Source organism: Manis javanica, chromosome 18 (genome assembly GCF_040802235.1).
Source record: "Manis javanica isolate MJ-LG chromosome 18, MJ_LKY, whole genome shotgun sequence".
NCBI lineage: Eukaryota > Metazoa > Chordata > Mammalia > Pholidota > Manidae > Manis > Manis javanica.
Window position 1 is genome coordinate 10,066,979 of NC_133173.1, and position 21,775 is coordinate 10,088,753.

At 39.0% G+C, this 21,775-nt stretch overlaps 1 protein-coding gene across 7 annotated transcripts in view; it reads left to right on the plus strand.

Moving 5' to 3' along the window:
• Window positions 1-21,775, plus strand: part of MCTP2 (multiple C2 and transmembrane domain containing 2) — a 198,250-nt gene that overhangs the window by 62,270 nt on the left and 114,205 nt on the right. For 6 of the 7 annotated variants that reach the window (XR_005056531.2, XM_017648516.3, XM_073227182.1 and 3 more), the window contains exons 5-8: window positions 11,116-11,258; window positions 12,127-12,203; window positions 12,721-12,832; window positions 16,842-16,877. Coding sequence is in view for 5 of the 7 variants with exons in the window: in XM_017648516.3 (XP_017504005.3) it covers window positions 11,116-11,258; window positions 12,127-12,203; window positions 12,721-12,832; window positions 16,842-16,877 (368 nt within the window). In the remaining 2 variants the exon portion in view is untranslated. Of the gene's footprint in view, window positions 1-11,115; window positions 11,259-12,126; window positions 12,204-12,720; window positions 12,833-16,835; window positions 16,878-21,775 lie in introns of those variants that run through there. The other variant, XM_017648517.3, reaches the window with a different exon arrangement.

Consider the following 21,775-nt stretch of genomic DNA (forward strand, 5'->3'; position numbering starts at 1 on the left):
GACAAAGGGTGGTTGGTGGTGAAGGGTGTTAGTTCTGAGACCAGTTCCTACATTCTGTCCGTGTGACAGCAGAAATGAACCAGAGATTAGCTTTACCGCATAAAGTTTCATTCTTTGAATAAGGACACTATGATAGATGGATGGTTTTATTTTCTACATGTTAAATTTGACTTAGAAAATGGAACTCAAAATTTCACAGTGACCAACATGGGAACATCTGGCTTGATGAAAACATTTTAGTTAGTCACCGCTTACTAGTTTTCTTTTTTTACTGAATATACTGTCCTGATCTGATTTCTTTTAAATCGATTTTTCTTTCTAAAGTAAAGCAGAATCTGACTTTCAACCACTTGATTACTTGCTGTTTCCATTTTATAAACATTATATTTTGAGAAGAAATTAAGGGCTTAATGTCATATCATCCTTTGTTTAATTAATATGCCTGTTTAGGTGTGTCCAGCGTTTTTGTTAGCAGTGATGTCACAGCATCCTTCTGGCACCTAAATCTACATATGTAAGTTTCTTCTTTATTTCTTTGCAGTTGTTTTCTGTTAACTTGATCTCAGCATTTCAGGATTTCCTATTTTGGAAATGCCAGTTCACACCCAAGCAAGACGTCTTTATTTTGTACGCACCTCCTAATAGCATTTAAATGGCTCACTTTCCATTTCTCACCTACCATGATTCTCTTTGCTAATTTGATAGAGAAAAAGCATCATCCTGTTTTTGCTTCAGTTTGAATGGATAAATGTGGTCACGTACACAAGTTTGATTAGGAGGTATTTGCTGTTCTTTTGCGCAGAGCCTATTACATTCATCGCTGTTGATTACTATCCTGTTTCCCAGATTTGCACGCGTACATTTTTGACTTTCAATTTTCTTGATAAAATTTGTGTTGCAAAAATCTCTTCAAGTCTTACAATCCAATCCTAGAGTCGCTTCCTTTGTTTTTGTGCCTAGGAAGGCTTTTTCTCTCTTGAAAGACACATTAACCTATATTTATTCTCCTTTCTGGTTTTAGATTTTTCATCTCTCTCTTTGATCTGTCTCAAGTTTATTTTGACTTCTGGCCCAGAGTAGGAATTTAGTTTTGCTCTTTGCCAAATGGCTACTTAATTAGCTATAACTAAATATTACTTTCCGTAATGATTTGAGCGTCACCTTTTAATCATTCATTCAAATGCAATACGTCTTAGAGTCCTCTCCAAAGCAATTTTGAATCCTACGGGAGTGTCTTTTGTTCAGGTACCTGCACCACACCAATTTGACCAGAAAGATCACAATCAATACTTTCTTTTTTTTGCAAAAATGAGGGTTGGCTTCACACGGGAATACCTTCTCTGAACACCAGATGGCATGAGATCCTTGGTATGCTGTGTAGCAGGAACAGCTCATCTGGCCAGTGCATCAGATAGGAACAAACCCAAAACATTCAAAGAGGCAAACGCCCGTCCTGAAACACAGGGAGTGGTGAGTTTTTCAGCCCTTGTTGCATTTTGGTATCCTGCCAAGGTCCCACAGCAAGGGGAGCTGAGTTTTGAAAGCTGTTTGTGTTTATTCCTTCCCCACTGTGATACAGGCCGTGGCCGTGTTTATCCTAAGAGCTTAATGTGTTTCCTCCACTGAGCTCCTTGCTCTGGAGAGGTCGCTTCTGGGTGCTGTTTCGGGACTCTGTGCATCTGGTTAGAAGGCCTGATGTTCTCCTACTTCATCGAGTCTGTTACTACTTTCACTGGGATTCCCATCCCAACCTGGGACAGGATCCCAGAACAAAACTGTCAGGTTTCTTGTATCTGCTGCTTGGAACAAACAGCCTCACACACAATTGAAGGTCTTTGACTTAAGTTTAATTTAGCACATGTTCTATTTGGTTGAGCAGCACTTTTCTATTATAGCAAGTGGTTTTATCAGTTGCTCCTTTCTGGGCTAGTACACTGTGCGGAGGTTCTTGCTTTGTTTCATTATCTGTGATGTTGATATGGTAGAGGGTGTGCGTGTGTATTATGCAGCGGGTGAAATACGCAGAGGGTGTCTGTGTATTTCTGTATGTCCACAGTTTACCTGTGGCTTCATTGTGATGTCAATCACAGCACTAGGCTGTTTGCTTTCTCCTGCCACACTCCTCAGGCATTTGCAGTGTGCTGAATTTGGGGCAGGGGGCTTGGCATGTAAAGGTGAAGAGTGTCATTCCAGAGAGCATCGCCCTGTCACAAATTACCTCAAGTCTTAGCACCCTGAAACAACTGTATCTATGTGAATTGTAATAAGTTCATGAATTCTGGGAGTGCGCATTTAGACGGGGCACAGCGGGGATGGCGGATGGCTTGTCTTGGCTACTGCCTGTGGCCTTAGCTGGGAAGACTTGAACGTCAAGGGTGACCTGACTGCTGGGACTGATCAGCTGAAGTCTCCAAGGCTTGTTCATGACTGTGTTGGGTACCTGGCATGGCATGACTGGAAGACGAGGCCTGTGCCACACAAGGCCCCTCTGTGAGGCATGGTGGCCTCCAAGTCATCGCACTTCATATGTGGCAGCTCCGGGCTCCAGGCTTGAAGGGTCCAGGGCCCGAGGCAGAACTCCACCCGCTTTTGCGGTGCAGCCCTGGAAGAGCGCCATGTCCCTTCTGTCACGCTGCTTTGGTGGAAGAGGCCATTCAGGGTCAAGGGGATGGGACAGGTACCCTACTTCTTGAGGAAAGGAGTACCCATGTTTGGGGGGTTATGTTTTAAAATTGCTCTAGTGATGAAGACCTTAGAGTGGAATGGATCTGTATCTGAGGCTGAGTTCTGGGGGCTCTCTAACTTTCCACACCCTTAAAACAGCAACATAAAGAGTGCTTATTATCCCTTACAGTGTTGGGAGGAGTAAATGAGAGCATGGTAATGTTATCACTGAACGTCAGTCCTGCCCTCTTTTTTCCTTAAAGGCTGATGTCTGTTTCATTAGACCTACGTGTATGCTTAAACAATGGCTTGGGCTGAGGACATTTTCAAATTTCTATTCATAGAAGGGATTATTAATAATAAATGATAATTAATGTATCAGTAGTGGGGGGTGCTTTGGCAGTGTGGATTTCTGGAACACCCAGAGCAGACATACACGTAGATCTGGTAGATTTCACCCTATACAGAGACTCCAGGCAGCTACATTCACTGGCTCTCTGTCTTATTCTGACATTACTGCCTTTTAGGCCCTGAACCCTTCCTAATTACTTTATATTGCTTCATCCTGACCACCACCTCTCTCCTTTGTCCTATGTTGCCACACCTTTTACTAACTTTGTCTGGGTCATTCGTTTGTGTTGTCACAGGGACAACTATGTGTGGTATCTCCAAGCAGAAGTTTCCACCCCAGTGTGCTTCTGACCGCCTGACCATGGGTCGGGGTGCAGGCATTATCTCTTAAATGGCCACTTTACCAAAAACCAATTTGTTCAGTAATCTATTCACCAAATGGTCTGTTTACTAAACTTAGTGAATTCATCAGTATTTCGACAATATTTCCTTTCATCTAATTTATAAATGTATAGGTGTCAATTTATCAGATGAGAACTATTAAAAACAGCTTTTGAAGGTCTCTGGATGATATTATTTGATTGGTTATGCAGACAACACCAAAACAGCATTTTAAGTGATACTTAATTTGTCTAGCCAAAAGGACTGATAGAAGAAACTGGAATATCATTGTCTAGGCTGCAGAGCCCAGAAAGGGGAAAGTCAGGATAGGAAAAGGGAAGATGTTAGGGGGAAGATGGGTGGGGATGAGGCAGCCACTTGGGAAGTCTAGGGGGTGGGCTGGATGGGGCTGAAGAACATTTATGATGGCCAGGGTACAGGGGGAAAACCTGAGGTCCCCAGAAAGACCTCACGGCTCACAGCTTCCTCCTGTTCCATTCTTTAGTCCACACAAACTCTATAAACAGTCAAGTAAGTTTTGGCACAATTTTATAAACAGTTAAAGAAAACAAGCTTTGATAAAATCAGTCATTTCAGATTATTGGTCCCACTCTAAGATGGCCATTGGAAGTTCTTCCACAAATTAGATTTTGGCAAATTGCTTGGCACTATTACATCACAGGTCCACCCACGGGCATGCTTTGCCCGAGGTGCCAGTGGAGTGTTATACACGGTGGGACCCCTTAGAGGAGGGCAGTCAGTCATGCTTGGGAAAAATGTTCAGGAATTATTCCATCAGGATGTGCTAAGTGGCCAAACACGGACAGCAAGGACTATAGATGGCTGGGGAGGAACCTGTTCTGCTGTTGGCACCAGGCAGCTATTATCTGCAGAAGGATGGCTGAGGGCCATTGCGGGAATGCACACGCCCTCTTCACTTAATTGTAGTGGATAAAACCTGACTTGGAATTCGGATAGATTCGAATCTGCCACTATCTGAAGTAATACAGATGTTGCTTTACAAAGGGAAAATTGTTTTTTCTTTCCTGAGTGACTGAGGAAAAATGCCCTCTGAGTTTCCATAATTAATGCTCATTATGGTTTCTGAAGAGGTCATTTAAGAGGCAGCATTTGGACGCTCCTTGAGCTGGAAATCTCAGTTTAACCACTAGAGGGCAGCAGAAGCTGCTCAAAAATCACTAGCTTTTTTTTTTTTTTTTTCCCCCTGAAAATCAGGTCTGACTCTTATTTAGCCAGTCTCAAAGAAAGTAAGAACTTATGGATCCTTTATTGAAACAGCTCAGGTTTAGCTCTTTTGCTGGCAAGAAGAAAAAAATTCTAAATATGTGTATGTGTTGAGAAGATACTAAACGTATGTGCCTAAATAGAATAGTCCCTTATTATCCTTAAGCCAGAGGATTAGAAAAAAGTCAAATTGATCCTTTTCATGTTTGCCAATACTGTTTCTGCCGTATGAGTTCATCCCATGTATCTCAGTTTCCCTAAAGACTTGGTAAATAGTTGTTGGCTTGAATCCAAACTCTCAAGATCTCCTGACAAGAGTTATCAGATATTACAATATGTAAGCTTAGTATGAAAATGTGGAAATAATTTCTTACATGAACAAACAGCTGCTCTGAGAAACATATGTAATTAGGAAACTTTTCTAGTCTAAGCCATCCTTTCTTTTGGAGAAACTATGGCTAAATTTTTAACTTGGCAAATGAGCTTTGCTGACAGCAATAAGTAGGTTTGACCTACAAATACTGTTTTTATATTCAGTGCAGTGGATTTCTGGTTCAAATTAGGAATGCTATTAAAAAACTATATTAAGTAGAAAGTTTTCATATGCATACACACACACACAAATGAACACAGCAGTGACCAGCTGATTTGTGGAAATCCATGGATGGGCGTGGAAGGATACGAGTGTGTCATTGACAGAAGAAAGCAGATAAAAATGCAATATGGAGACTGATTGCTTTTTTATGAAAAGTGTGTGTGTGTGTGTAAACATTAGACATATATCACATATTAAACTTTTCTAATTTTCTTTCTTTCATTATTTTTTAGGTGTCTTGACTTACTCATGAGGTGACCATGAGCTGTCATGTTAGAAAAAGCAAAAAAAAAAAGAAGTTGTTTGCAATTACAACTTCCTTACAGATTCCGTTGCATATTAGAACAGACCAGGAGCCGGGCAATGCCATGTTGTCCGTTCTATTTACCACTTCTGTTGATACTGACCATTTTTTCTATAACACTCTGAATGTGGTGGCAGCTCAGCCCCTCAAGATGGTAAATTAAATGCCAAGAGGAGAACAAAATTGTGAAATAATACAGTTCTTGATGACTCTCTCCTGATACAGGCCTAAGTTGCTTTGTCGTCACTGAGCTGTTGTTCTCATCAGGTTTTATTTGCAAAATGCTCTGAAGTCCTCAATGAATAACTTCAGGATTGTAGGTAGGATGGTGGCCAGTGCTCCTAAATACTTAGTGTTTTTTAGTTTAGTTTAGATTTTTTTTTTTTTACAGTCCTTTCCTTTCATGGAAGCTCAGCTGGTTTCATGGAAATGTTTGCAAATCACTTGGGATCCTTGTAGGAAGTGTGTAAGATAAGGCATTTGCTGTTTGACTTATGATGAGAGAAGGTGATATAAATTTCACACCCTTAGAGATGGCAGCGGAAGGAACATTATAGAGAGAAACTACTGGTGCTTGTTATCTTGGACAGTTAATATAAAGGAAATGAATACTTAATTGGTACTACATATATTATTGTACACTCTTCCTTTTTACTTGATTGAGTAGTAATACTAAAAGTAGCACATACTATGGGGCTTTCTCAGTAAATGGTTGGGGCCACTGTCGTTGAAGTGTATTGATTCATTCAGTTTTCAAAATAATCCTGTGAGGTTGGTGTATTTTCATCCACACTTGAAGGCAGTAGGCTGTAAGGGAAATGAGTAAATTGCCCAAGGTGATAAAAGGGAAGTGTGAGGTCTTAATCCACCATCCCATTCTTTCATCCAACTTCCTTCCCTCATTGATCACACATTTAAATGAATTTCCCATGCATATTAGGCAATTCTGGGTACACATCTTACTGTCCAGAAGGGCTCTTAATTTTATGTTCATAGGTGTTCCAAGTAAAATGTTTTCTATATTTAAATGATTTATAGAATACAGCGTAGAAAAGTTTTAAGCTGTTTTTATTGTTGTCATGAATCCAGTTGTTAGCAGAGTTTAACAGTGGACTCTACAATGTGAAATTCCAAGGGAGAAAATACTAAACAACTTTTCCCAGTGGTTTTGATGACATAATACTTTCAGTCCCAAAAGCCTCTCTCCAGATAAGCATTCAGTGGATCACTCTCGGCGACACGCTGGATTGGCGTTTTATGGTTTGGGCCCTCTTGTCAGCCCTCAGCTCCCTGGTGCTGCATTATCTCAACTACCAGGTTTTCTTATTTTAGCCTGTTTCTTCCTTCTGAATTATAAGCTGCTGCTAGATTTATATTTCTAAAGTTTGGCTCTGATCATTTTACTCTCCTGCTCATATGTAAACCTGAATTTCTTTCCTTTCTCGTCCTAAAATAATTCCAGATGGACCAAAGACTTACGTGTAGAAAATGAACAAAATCATTCGGAAGGAAACATAGCAGGTCTAATTTGAAATCTTCTTTTAAGCACAACGTTAAACTACAAAGCCATAAATAAAACCTTGGTAAATGTGATTAAATAAAAATGAAAATAACTTATTGTAAGAAAGAACATAAAACAAATTATGACAAAATTTATAACTAATGGCTGATTTCCATAATTAAGGACTTAACAAACCACAGGCCCAGAGGAAAATGGGTAAATAAGGTGAATGAGAATTTCCCTGACAAAGAAATACAAATGTAGATTAGTAAAATACAAAAGATCCTACCATTTATTCAAAATGCAAATGATAGAGAAAAATTGGGATGTTGCATTTTTCCACCTGCCTTTCCCTTGAAATAAAGGTTTATAACATCCAGCGTTGGTGAGCATGTTAAGAAACAGATACAAAACATACTCTTGGTAGGAGTGTAAATTCAACAAACTTCGGAAGAATAATTTGACAATATGTGTCAGAACCAAAAATGGCACATAATTTGTTTGCTCAGCATTTCCAGTGTTAAAAATTCTTGATATGATAAAAATAATCACTTATGAACTCGAAGATAGTCACACAAGGATGCTTCTTATAGTATTATTTGTACTAGTAAAAAAAATCAGAATTGATATAAATGTCCATTATTTGGTGACTAGTTACATCAATTAAAATACATTTTAATATTTGTATTTTTTTCCTATGAGATCCCCAAGAGACTGGTACATTAGAGGAATGGGAGTGAGGAAAGATTAGAGGGAAGAGACTTTGCATTTCATAATTTTCAGAGTTCTGTGCATATCTTCGTTTGTTAAAAAAAAAAAATTAAAAAGAGCAGAAAAACAAAACCATCCTATATTTCTTACAGAACAAAAACCGAATTCTTTATCTTGTAATTTTAGGGCACATTGACCTCTGACTGAAACCTGCCTTTTAGCTTTATTTTTCATTATATTTTTTCCCTCCTTCATTTCCGGATCTGTTGAAATGCCTGCGTGGCACCACACAAATCTCTCGTCATTTCGGTCTTCCCCTCCTGCCCTTCAGGCACCACTCCCTCCCGCTGAAATGACCTCAGTCCTCCGCATGTTCTGATCCACCCATATTTCAACTCGCATCTCCTTGATTGCAGCCTGCATGGAGACCCCAGCTTGACTTCATCTCTCCCGCCTGGGAACTCGCATGCCCCCCAGTTCCGGTGCATTTTGACACTTACCTCTTGGACAAGCAGTTTTATTTTCAGTCTGCCTGCTATCCCACAGGCAGGCCCCGGGATTGATTTTGCCTTTGTAACCCTCCACAGTAACTAGCTCCGCGCCATGCAAAGTTGCCTGTACTGGTGGCCTGTGAGCAGTGTTAGCTGGTCTGACAGGTACAGACTCAAGGGAGACTTACTTGATAGTCCCTAGTGTCACTGAGCACGAGCAGCAATAAGGACTGTCACACATTACTGTCAGGAGTGTCAGCCGGTACAGGATATTGGAGGACCAATGGGTGGCTGTTGGTCTCTCTCAGCATGCATGGAACCACAGTATGTTTCTAATGGAGCCAAAGACTCTGGCCATTGATGCTTAATGCCTGGATGTCCTGAACTGGAGGTTCTGTGACTCCACTGGGTCCACATGGCAGAATTGGTGGCAACCCTGGGCTGGAGGCAAACCCCAGGATGCAGGACCATCCCCGGCCTCCTAACTTCATTCTCCTCCCGAAATTCCACAATACCTCTTTATTCCAAAGAGCCTCATCGTTTACAAAGCTCCAGTGAAAAAAGGTTAAAGTCCACCCTTTCAGGCAGCATCTCATCATTTGTATAATCTGGGAATTGCATTCCTGAGTGGCCGACCCCTTTTCAGAGCCTGCCTAGTTGAGATGTCACTTCCCTGACAGTGAGGCACTTAGGCTTGGGGAGAAAATCACAATGGGCCCCCCTTTCTCGAATTTTCCCTAACAATTAACACTGCACTAACTTGACACCCTCTTTCCTTGTTGGGCTTTGTAAGCCCTGGTCCCTTTTTCTATTAATTCCAGACATTAATATTTTCTTTCATGCAACTGCTGCCATTCACCCGTGAAACAGTTTGAACATTATGTAGCTGTCAAGATGCCTGGGGATTACCCAGTATGCTTTGCCTGTGAGAAAGTAACACCACCGAGCCCTCGTTTTGAGATGTTTATTTTGAGAGGATGCTGACAAGCATGAAGGCCTTATCCCAGAGTGGCAATTTCATTTAATTAAAAGCCTCTTTTTAATATAGTTGCCCTCCCCCACCTTTATATATATATATATATATATATATATCAGAGTGATTGTTAAAGTCTAACTTTCCCAAGGTGTTCTCTTGAACTATAAGGGGGTGGAGGTGGTCAGATTGCTCACTCACTGGTGCATATTCCACTGAATGTCATGAATGCATTCATTTTTGCTATCCCACTCAGAACTGCCACTTAACATGATGTATGTGTGTTGGTAGGGTTGGGGGCTGTCCAGGTTTAAAATAAAGACTGCTGGGCCTCTGCCCCTGGGTTGCCAAATTTAATACATCAGAGTTAAATACCTGTATGTGTATGTTTGAAGTTTAACTTCTTTGTTTTAAAGTTAGGAGCTTGGCAATACTGGAAGGCTAACTTATCAACATAACACCATGACTAATCTATTAAGACCTTTAAGAGATGTATAGTAACTTGTCCTATAGTGACATCACTTTCGGTTAAAACACTTGGGAAATGCACTGCATTCATTTTCAGTAGTTTTTAGTACTGTGACTAAATAGAAGCATAAAAAGGAGCTGAAAAGAAAGGATGAAGTAATTAGTGATGGGTACTCATGATTTGGTAAATGTTTAGGACAAAATCGCCTAATTAATTTTTTCGATATACTTTTAGACTCTATTGGCTTGACTTTAAAATTTCAGGCATTCATGTCAATAAATACATGGGCACCTATGTTGGGCACTGTGCAAGGTACTTGGGATGTATTAGGGAACAAAACAGATAGGCGGTCCTTGTGCATTCATTCATATTTCAACATTTCCCAGTTAATTGTAATATCATAGCCCTTCCAATGAGATGATTTTGTTTCCTTATGGCCCTCTTGACTGGCCTTCATTGTTTCCCCTCATTGATTGCTTCCTTGTTTGTGCCTTTTTTATTCATCATTCACTTGGTGTTAATGCACAAGCATGTCCTGAGTACGATGGCACACTTGTGTGCATGTAATACACATGCACAACACATGATCCACGTATTCCGCTTACAGGCTTTTTCATTTTTTTTTCTTTTTCCCTCAGTTGATCTGAGAAGTGTGGAGGAGGGTCCTTCTGGGCTTTCTTTCTTCTTTGGATATAGTGGTTGGAGGGACATTAGTCATTCCTCTTGGCATCTGTTTCAAAGCTCCCCGGGAGGAGCCGGGCGGGTCAGGGGTGTCGCCTGAGGCCGGCTGAGGGCCTGGCTGATGTGGTGTTCAGCTGGCCAGGGTGAAGTGTTCCTGCCTGGCTGCAGGTGTGGGAAGCAGTGAAGAATGGCAACTCTGTGGATTTAATCTCTACGCCCCCAGTCCCGGTTGGTGCTGTCACCCCATCTTTTGAGCCAGTGGTTCCAGAGATTGATTTATTTATTATGATTACATTCTGAAGTACAGGGTTCTGTTGAGTCAGCCATCTGGCCGAATGCTTGAAAATGGTTTCTTTCCCTTTCAACAGACTCACTGCCTTTCTTAGGAGGGTTAGCTGCTCCCCAGGACTCCGACACTGTTGGCTGGGGTCTGGTGGATTTTATTCCTTGAATTTTTGTGGGTAGTGTAGTGATGACATACTCACGAGGAAACAAAATAGAAAAAACTCAAGGAACCTTTTCTGTTCTGCGCTAAAGGCAAAGAAGAATCAGTCACTTACCCCAAATTGTTTCATTTCTCTCTTCTCCCCCTCAGAGGCCTTCAATCTCTGCACTGGGAGACGTTTGTTCTGGGTGCACTGCCTGAAATGCTGAGCCTCGGGAATGTGGAAAGTATCTTTACTTAGTGGAGATCCTAAGCGTTGATGTATCTTTTATAAAACCTATCTTGCTCTCTTTTTCTTTTAAAGGCACAAGCGATCCCTATGTGAAATTTAAGCTGAATGGGAAGACACTGTACAAAAGTAAAGTCATATATAAGAATTTGAACCCAGTGTGGGACGAGATAGTCGTACTACCAATACAAAGCATTGATCAAAAGCTGTGTGTGAAGGTAATCACAGAAGGCTTTTCTTCTGCTGTTTTATCAAAGACATTTATTTCTTAGCAAGGTTTGCCCTCTTAAAAGCCAACCTCCCAAAATTAGTTTTTTTATTAAGAGTAATTAAGAATTAAGGATATTAATTAGGAATAATTATTAATGGAGAATAATGTGTTAATTAAGAATAATGCATATTCTTACACATTGGGTTAAAAATATTAGCGCAGAAGGAATTCTGTATACTCCTTGTTGAAACTATGTTTTTCTCAGATGAACGATATATACTCTACAGAAAATCAGAATGAAAGTAGTATCTCCATTGATTGTATTTAAACTTACTGAATGTGGAAGAATTATTACCGCCAGTGCTGTAGCAATGAGTATTAAAGCCGTTCTCATTAGAAATAACTTTATACTTTAATAGAGCTTTAAGCTACCGGTTGTAAGCATCAATTGCTATAACATCTGGGCTAAAACTGCATGAGTTGAGTGTAGGATGGGATTGCTATCAAATATCTAGCAAATTTCTATTTAATTGGCAGATCTGCTCACCATGGAAAATACTAAATTTTAATGAGACCATTTAAACTGCAGAGAGCGGTCCATTGTGCATAACATTTTAATGTGTGTGAAGACTGCCTTAAAAGTATTTTCTACTGTTCTTTCGGCTTGGTAGGCAGCGTGGGCAAGTTTGAATAATTTTGTTCTCTCCTCCGGTTTGGCTAAATTTCTCTTTAACTGTACTGTGCAATTGTTTTTTTCTAGATATAGAAGATTGAGTTAAAAATTCCAGCCTAATGCATTTATTAATAATCTGATAAACTGAGTTGGTTTACCATATTACTGGGTTAGTTACTGGCCTCCACCCTTTTTTCTTTAGGTATATGATCGAGATTTAACTACATCTGATTTCATGGGCTCTGCATTCATCATTCTCAGTGATCTTGAGCTTAACAGGTAGTGTATTTTACCTTCTAGTTGCTGTTAATTAGAAAGTTTTAGAGTTAACTGAAGATAATGTAAAAGGGCGTTTATTATCAAAGGATTAAAAAAATTGAATAAATGAAAGAACGCTTTACAAATGTAAGTTTTTCTATGAGTTTTGTTTTTTGGCTTCCAAATGAGTCAGACATTAAAACTTCTACCAGTGTATTCTAAAATATGAACTGGATTTTGAACTTTCATTTGTTAATATCCAGGTTCATGAACCTACCTAACTTAAAATTAAAATAAATATTTTACTTGGACAGTAGGGGAGAAGAGTCAGTTAGCCAACTGTTAAAGTAGGCAGTGCCAAATGATTTCTCCGTCCTGAAGATGGTTGGTTTATGTTCATTGAATTTGGCGCTTTTTAAACTTGTGTCTCATCCTTATTCAGAGGCATGAGACTTTTACCATAAGCTCCTGATGCATTATAAGATCATGTAGTCCTGTCAGTAAGTGCTGACATTACTTGTCACTTTTTTGCTTGTAGAACAACGGAACATATTTTAAAATTGGAAGATCCAAACAGTTTAGAGGAAGACATGGGAGTGATTGTGTTGAATCTGAACCTAGTGGTAAAACAGGGTGATTTCAAGAGACACGTAAGTATGGCCCTTTTGTTCTTTTTTAAAATTCCTTATTGCAATTATCCTTTGAAATTGGACTATCAGATGACTGGTATTTTGTAATTATTTCTTGGGGAAGCAAATAATTTTATACTTCAAGTCCCTATATGTGGTTATATACATTCTTTCTTTTGGAATTCTGAAAAGAAAATCCACTAAGGACTTTCCTCTAATTTGGCTGCGGATATGAATAGTATTGCTGTTATTAAAAGGTACGTGCTGGGTATGTTTTCTTTTAACAGATCATCCAAATTATACTTTTAGTAAGTGTGTTAAGGTTTCCATTCACTACTTTCTTAGGCACTAGATGACTTTGACATTATTCAGTTATGGAAAGCAGTTCCCAGGATTTAATTATTGCACTGTACATTCTTAAGGTGATCAAAAGTGCATTTACAGCATTTCCATTTCTTTTCCTCTTCTGTTTTTTTGTTTGTTTGTTTGTTTTGTTTTGGTTGTTGTTCAAAGCTACCAAGTTTTCTGTTGAGAGTACTTTTGGTAAGATACAAATTTGAATGTTCTCTGGTCTAATATATGAAGATTTCTAGTTACACAGTATCTGCTGAAGATATCTAGAACATCAACAAAGCATTGGATTTTGTCACAGTATAACTGGGGCTCTGTCTTAACAAGCAAATACATGAAACAAATCACGATCTTATTTATAGTCAGAGATTATACATCACAATGCCAAGAATTAAAATATGAACCAAAAGCATCTCTGATTGTAACTTATTTGAGAGATACTTTTAAAACCAACTAAAATACCTACTTGAGAAAAAGAAGATGTATTAAAATTTAGCATGTTTAGAATCTGGTATGAAAATCTGAAGCCTGATTATAAATAAGGTCTCCAGTCATACTACTTGAATTGAGTCAGTGGGGTCGATTAGGAGAATATTCTGCATCTTTCATCACCTTTGCTTTTAGTTGTAATTCATTTTCGAGATGAAAATCATGAGTGATTTATGAGTAAACTCATAGAAAATAGCTTGAAGAAGTAGGACACCTTTATAGTGGCTTTTCAACTGGAGAGTGTCAACACATAGTTCATATCTTTAATTCGAATTCTTTACTTACAAGAATTTATTGGACAATAACTGAAAAAATAACAACCCTCCATTTATTTCTTTTTAAAGTTGCACTGTTGAAACTTGAGGCCTCAATAAAGCTGGTATTTTGATGTTGAAATCTCTGAAATTGATGTCGAAAATAGATTTATTTTTTTTTCTAATACAAGGAAGGAGGGATTTCTTTAGCTTCTCTTAGTCTTGATGGCATTGCCCCTAGACCGATGGTCCATGTGGACAGAGATGACCAGTTACTTGAGCTGGATACAAGATTAAAATAACATGCACTATAAATAAGAGTCATTTACTACACGGTTGATTAATTGACAGCTGATATGTTCTGAACATTTCTTACATACTTAAGTGGGTTTGGAAAGTTGAATAATTTCCCCATGAAAAAAGCTGCAGAAGTAAGTGACACAATAGCTGCCTATTTATTCCCCTTGTGAATTCTCCTGTAGTATATTGGTTGATGTGTAGCTGTCATACTGGCACTGGAAATATATGTATGTAAATATTGCCAACATTTCAAGTGATAGCCATTTCAGTTAAAATGTATTTCAAATTGCAGAGCAATTTGCTAGGTGCATCTTGTGTTTGTTTTTGTAAAACAACTCAAAGAATATCTTTTCAAAATCCTTAAAGTAGCCCCACTTGTCAGGTGAGGACTTTGGCCTTTCCTTCCTTCGACTCCCCCAACTCATGTGTTTGAGGATTTGTCAGACTCCGGATTTGCTTGTTCATGATTGTTCTCTTTTCCTTCATTCTTCATTTGTCTGGCAGAGGTCTGATGTACAATATATTTATATGATATATATTTTATGGGGTATAATAATACAGAAAGCCCTGCCAGTTTTTCTATACTATAATATGTGCTCCTATTTATTCTAATCAGGAGTTTTATTTTTCTCTTTACGTACATGATCAAAGTATACCTGAGCAAGGGAATATTTATCCTGGGCTTTGTGGTTTTTCACCTTTGAGTGCAATATTGGGGGCCCTTTGGATGGAGTAGATATTAGAAAACATTTGTTCTCTTCATTGAGTTTCAGTTAATATTTAAAGGTATCCTTACATTGGAGTTTGAAATTGGAATAACTTACGAAACGGGGAAGACAGCGGGTTATTTAATTGGGAATAATTTATTTATGACTTTCCATTTTAATTAAGATCTGATGAAGAGATTTCAGTTTGAATTCTCAGCTTTGCACCCATATTTGTCCCTGTCATTGCTGAGGCAGTCTTTGTTGCTTTAGATTCAAGCTGACAAGAATCGTAACATGTGCAGAATGTCTGTGAATTGACCCTCGAGTCCAGGCATTTCAGTGTACATGGGCATGGCCACTTAGAGGGTGACACTGTGGCTGGAAGGTTGACAAACTCACTGTTTCTCTTTCTTGACCAAAACAGGACAGCCGTTAGAATTTGGGGCTCTGTCGTCAGACAGCCTGAGTTTGCATTTCAGATCCACTACTTTCTAGTTTTGAGAAGTTAAGTGATTAGGTCAAACTTGCAAAATCGCTTTACATCTTCCAGCTACAATTTTGTCATGTGTGAAGTGGGAATAAAACAGACTATATTTTACAGGATTGTGAAGATTGAGATTATGAAATACAGTGCTTGGCATGGTGTAGACACTCAAGATATGGTAGCTCTTAGTATTGTGGAGAGCAAACAGTAATATTCATTTTCCCTTAATTTCCTTATCTATTTTGTTTATCTTCTATGATTGTTACAAAAATCAAATGAAGGTGTATGGCAAAGGGCCCTAAATAACCACATGTACTTGTAAGATGGTGACTAAATTTGGTGGTTGTTTTGGGTGAAAATATTTGTCAATATATTGCTGGGAAAATATAAAAAGAACTGGTTTTAATACCCAGATTATAATATCCATCTATAACTCTGTGTCATTCACTAAATGTTAAGCTTTCCATTTCATCAAGGAGAGTATTTTATTGAAGAATATTTTCAAATCCTTTCTGTACCAATGTTTCTAATTGCTGGTTACTGGCACTTCCCCCAGACTATTTATTTCCTGGTTTCTAATTTATTGGGGAGACATATTGGCAAAGTGGATAGGTCATTTGCCTAAAGGTATTTTTTCCTTAAACATAATAGTAAATGTGGTCTGCTCGATTAGATTCATAATTGAGTTGTAATCTCCCAAATTTATCCAAGTTTTAACATGCAGTTAGCTGGTTAACCAGCCGGAGTAGAGCTTCACATACTGGATGGTGACAGGGGTAATGAGAGGATTTTGCTAGGAGAGAATTTTAATCATAGATGAAATTCAGCAGCCTTAGCGTGGCAAATGAGAGATCAGAGGAGAACAGTGGAGAAGTTAGTTACTGTTCAGAATTTCTTTCTTTCCTCTCTCAGGGCTGTATTAGCAATTTTTCTTAAATGTGCAGGATTGGCTCAGGTTTTATTTTTCCTATTAGTTTTGAACATTAAGATTTAATTGGTGGAGGGAAATAGAAAATTTTTTTTCCTCTGGTATCTAAAACTATGAAAACCTAAACATGGACTAACATTGTCTATGAATTTTTGAAACATTTTTGTAATACTATCTGAATACTACAAGTAAGAGAAATCTGTCTGCTTTTAAGAGTAAAATGATAGTGTTGTATGGCCCTTAAAAACATAAATGTACTCCTAAGGAATGACAGTATTCATTTGTCCTTTTCATTTTTAAATACAGTGAGAAAATGATATAACACAATCACAGAAATGGGATTTTTCGTTTCTAACTATTTTTGTGCTCAATTGAGTTTCCTCTATAACCTCAGAATTTGGGTGTTAATTGTTTGGATGTAGATTGAACCATCTTTTACAATAAATATTATTCTGTTGTTAATAATTTCTCTTTCTTATTTTACCACTTTTCACCATTCAATGGACATAATCCTTAGCGTTGGTCAAATCGGAAGCGGTTAAGTGTCAATAAGGTAAGTATAGCTGTTTTTTTTTTTCTTCACATCATTGGGCAAAACTTCTTCTTTGTAGCAAACACAAATATATATGTGACTGATATACTCCAACCCTCACATGTAACAGCATTTTTCCCTCTTAATGTTGTTAATGAATAAGAAGGAAACAACCTCCCTTTTAAAATTTCATTTAAAATTTCATTTTAAAAGGGCATAGCCAGATGTTTGACCTTACATTTGTCTTAGTGGTGACATTTTATATGTACCAGCCATGTTAGAATGTTACACTTCATTAAATGTGGATTATTTGGAGTGTCTGCAGTTAGAGTTAGTTAGCCTTTAGGAAATTATAGACCATTAGATGGAAACTAGCTTTGGCACTGTAGGGGCAATGAAAAGATGAATCGAGAGGAATATGTGGTGTATTTTATGTCTCTTTTATGTTATTTTTATTTTACCATTGGCTGCTTTTTTTGGGTAAGAGTTTCTTTAAAGATGTCTTCATGAAGTACTGATGTTTTACATTGTTAGTATCTTTTCCAACAATTTATACACTGCCGCCTCATTTGTAAAAGGTGCAGGTGTTCCAAAGTAGGGATACATTCTTAGTTTATTGAATTGGCACCTTGCAACCTAAGTGACTAAAGGTCAGAATCAGTGTAAAAATAAGCAAAACCAAAAATTTATTAAGAATTTCATTGAGCAGCTCTGCTACTTTTTTAAAGAGAAATAACCTACATGGAGGTGGCTGTGATATGTGTGTGGAATGGGGGAGGATGCATCAGGATCTGTGTATGTGTTTATGTACACACAACGAAGTGCACAAATATATAGCCGATCTAACCTCATTGTCCTTTAGTTGTTTACTTCTTTGTAAAATAAGGAGATTGAAACAGATTTTGTGTTTGTTAGAGTGAGTGTGCATGTGTGTGTGTAAGAGAGATGGATTTGTATCCTGACTTGCACTAGTCATTTAAGAAGAAAAGCAAACTTCTCAAACCTTGCTTTTAAAATCCAAAGGAATCAAAGTCTGACTCTTACTAAAATGTATGTCCTTGATAGTTTAGACACTTAAAAAATACCTATTATAAGGTGTTTTTTTATCCTACCAGTTCACTTGATTTTCCAAGACCCTAGTTCTCTTTAGAAATGAAATTAAGAGATGGTAAATAATGTGAGGCTGCCTCAAGAATTCCTCCAACTTTTGTCTTATTCCTTTATAGTCACTAGAGGGTAGAAGAGCATCATTTCTCACCAGAGGGGAGCCCAGCTCTGCTCTCCCATATTAAGAGTTCCTGTAACCATCTGAAGCAGTAAAGTTTCCCAGCATGCTTTGGTGAAACCTGACAAAGCAGTATTTTCTCGTTTATTGATTCTGGGGCTGTACTAAAACCCTGGTACTGTACATCAATAACCATCTTTAGTTAGGAAGCTCTGGCCTGTGGAAGAGCCCTGGCAGTTTGTGGATACACATAAAGGCGAGAAAGAAAAATTGTGAGCTTGGGGGATATTGGAGTCTGGGGAGGATAACAGAGGTTATGGAAGAATGACCAAAGGAAGGAAGAGGGAGGGAAAAAATGTTGATGGCCTGGATAAAGATACCACAAATATGAAAGGAACAGAAGTTCCTGTCGAGCAGTATTTATATCTACACTACTGAGCTGTGTCTTACCACCAAGCTGTCTTTTCTTTCTTTTTATTTCCCCTTATCATGGTAGTTTTTAACTTCAGTGCACCAGATTCAGAAATGTAATGAATTCCCAAATGTAGCACCCATGTTTAATAAAACCTTAGGTGAATAGAAAGCCATTCATGATCTTATAGGAGAAAGGCAATTTATATCTTGGTGAAGGCTTTCAATCGTTAGCTTGGCTTTTTGCTGCTTAAAGAGTTTGCAGTTTGGAGAGAAAAGTGACATAACTTATAATTTGGCTTATGAAAATGAGTCATGTGGCCAATCTAGAGATGCTATGATTAATCTTCTGTAAAAGTAGTGAGAATACCCTGATCAACCTATCTTAGTAATTCTCAACTGTAAGCTTCTTTTTTAGCATTTTCATATTATATTTAAAAATTAGGTAACAGAAGTCTGACATAAAGAAGATTACATAGCTACGAGTATCTCAAATTTACTCATCCTAAGCAGTATATTACCTTTAAAATGTCTGACTTTTTCACCTCAATCTTACTCTTCTAATAACTTAACTTTATTTAGATAATTGCTTCTTAAACCCACAAGTTTATAATTTCATGCCATCCCTAAGGGGCCCAGAATGGCAGTCTTTGTGGACTCTTTCCTAAACTGTGTCCTTACTAAACTGACCCTGATTTTTTTAGATTAAATGCATAGGTTTAGGTTTCATACACATGCCTTGGTTTACGTTCTGCTGAGCATTTGAAAATGAAAATTGAGAATTTGATTTACTAGGGCTTGACGCAGATAGCTACTTCTGTGTAGATATTTACTGTGCATTATTTTTTTGTGTGTGAATAGATCTACTTCCAAATCTTACTTTCTAATGCATGTAATAGTTGTACAGATAGAAATTAACACTGACTGTATTCAGAAATCTGCACACACACACACACACACACACACACACACCATCGGTGTGCCCTCAGTTGGGTCTATATGGGTCTTTTGGCCGACCACAGTACCTCTTAAGGTTTCCTTTACTTTAGATAAGTTTGTAGTGAGGTAAGTATCTGTTCTGACAGGGTCCTTCTTATGAGACCCACTGTTTTCTGCAGTTGTATGTCAGTGATCTGAGGTTAGAGACATGACGTGTACTAGTGTAACATTTTTTTTCTGTATGAAATTACTTGACTAGTGGTGCTAATTTTTGGCCTGTTTTGGCTCCTTATTCTCCTATCCAGGTTCCTCTGTGTGATTGCAGAGGCTAATCTCTGCAGAACCCATTTCCTAGATCTCCCTGTCAGGGGGCCTCCTGCTGACTTTATACAATGGTAGGAACCGGCAGGATCCTGCAGGGTGGGAGCCAGGAGGAGCCAGAGAAAGTCTCCCCTTTCTCTTGGTTTCATGTGGTGGCTCATAGACATGGACTGCATGTTGTATCTTGCTTTAGCCAGACAGGATGTGGTGTTAGCTTTTACCAGGTGACCCTGACCTGATCCTATTTACTCTTTTTGTCTCTCTAGCCCAGGTAGCACCCAACTTCAGCCTGTGGGCAAGATCCATCCCTATGTTTGTTTTTGCAAATAAAGTTGTATTGGGACACGGATGCACCTGTTGGTGAATATATTGTCTCTGCTGCCTGTGACAGACTGGAGTCTTTTTGACAGAGACCTAATGACCCGCAGACTTCGTACTTACCTTCTGAGCCTTTACAGAAGTTCGCCCTCCCTACTGCAGTCTAAGTGCTGGAAGCCTCTGGCTCTTTTCTCCTCAGTCTTGCTCTGTTCTTTCTGCTCCCTCAGCAACTGTCTCCCCTGTGAAACTCGTTCTTTTTAAGCACCTGGAATGGTTTTTTTTTCCTGTTGGATTCTGATCCAAAGTAAGGGCTCAGCCCACACGTTATGTGTTCTTTGACACTTTTTTAATGTCATGATTCTGCAAAATTTACATGGTGAATGTTCTGCGTGGATTTAGGTTATGTCCCCCCTGTCTTTTCCCCTTCTACTACTACTTCCTCTTTTTCCCCCTTTTGCTGTCTGTGCCCCCATTTCTAGCTCTCTGACATCCGTGACTTATGGAAGGCAGACAGCTGCTCAGAAAGGGGGAGTTGGTAGAAATGTTTTGGTGAGGTTGGTCTTGGGCGCTCAGAGCTCTCCTAGCGCACGCCCAGACCAGTGCCTCCTTTCTCTGCTTGCTTCTCCACTTTAGTTTTTGGAAGCCAGTGGACCTTGGCCTTGTCACACCCGAGGCCCTGTGACAGGGTGCTGGATGGTGGGGTCAAGCTCTTTTGCCATGGAAGGGTGTGGCACCTCTTGCCAGTACTGACCCTTTTGCTATGCTGCTGTCCCTGGGGTGACTGGCCCCATGGGTGGGCTGCCTGGCCTAATGAGTGAAATCTGGGAAATCCAGACAAATTACCCTGGTTTTGCTTTGGCTTTTGACTCAATTCTGCACGTTGACAATGTCAGTCTTGCTTCTGAACGCTTGGCAAACACTGGTTCTCTAATGACCTTGTCGAAGGTTTAAGCACTTTGCAGGCAGCGTGTTGAGAGGCATTATTGTTTTGGACTCTGGTGATTTCCAAAATGTGTTTTTTTAACATGTTTAGCCCCTGGCAGGTATCTTGCCAAGTTTAGTTTCATGTGGGGGAACTTCAACTGAAAGAGGAATAGTCAAAGAATTTAGAGTGAAATTATCCATCCATCTGCCCGCCCACCCACCCATCCTTCTATCTTGACCTGCTCTGTGACCAGGGTCCAGGTGAGAGCCAAGAGGGTTTTGGATGGGTGGTTTGTCTAGTCATATAGTTTTGGCTTAATTAGGAGCTACACAAACTGGAAGGGATGCCTCTTCTCTCACCTGATAGGTAAAGAATCTGTCCCCATACCTGCTTCTCTAATTAAGCTCACATCCCTTCTTTCTGTGCAGGTCCAGAAAGCAGGGTAAGCAAAAACCATTTGCAAGAAATATGGTCCATTTGAGGAACTAAAGTGGGGGTATCATGCCTGGAACATGCTCATTTGTTTTTTTTTCGTTTGCCCACATGCAAAACTGACCTCAATGCCTACACATAGTAACACTTTTTACTATTTGTTGGTTCAACTCAAGAGACTGGAGAGTTTGCATACCCTGAACAGCCATATGTATCTGTGTACCTATATTGCTTCCTATCTCTGTTTATCTATATGTTTTATCTAATATCTAATTTATTTGTCTGTTGGATACCTGTCTGTATGTAATCTATCTAATTTGTCTGCCTGCCTGTCTGTCTGTCTATCTG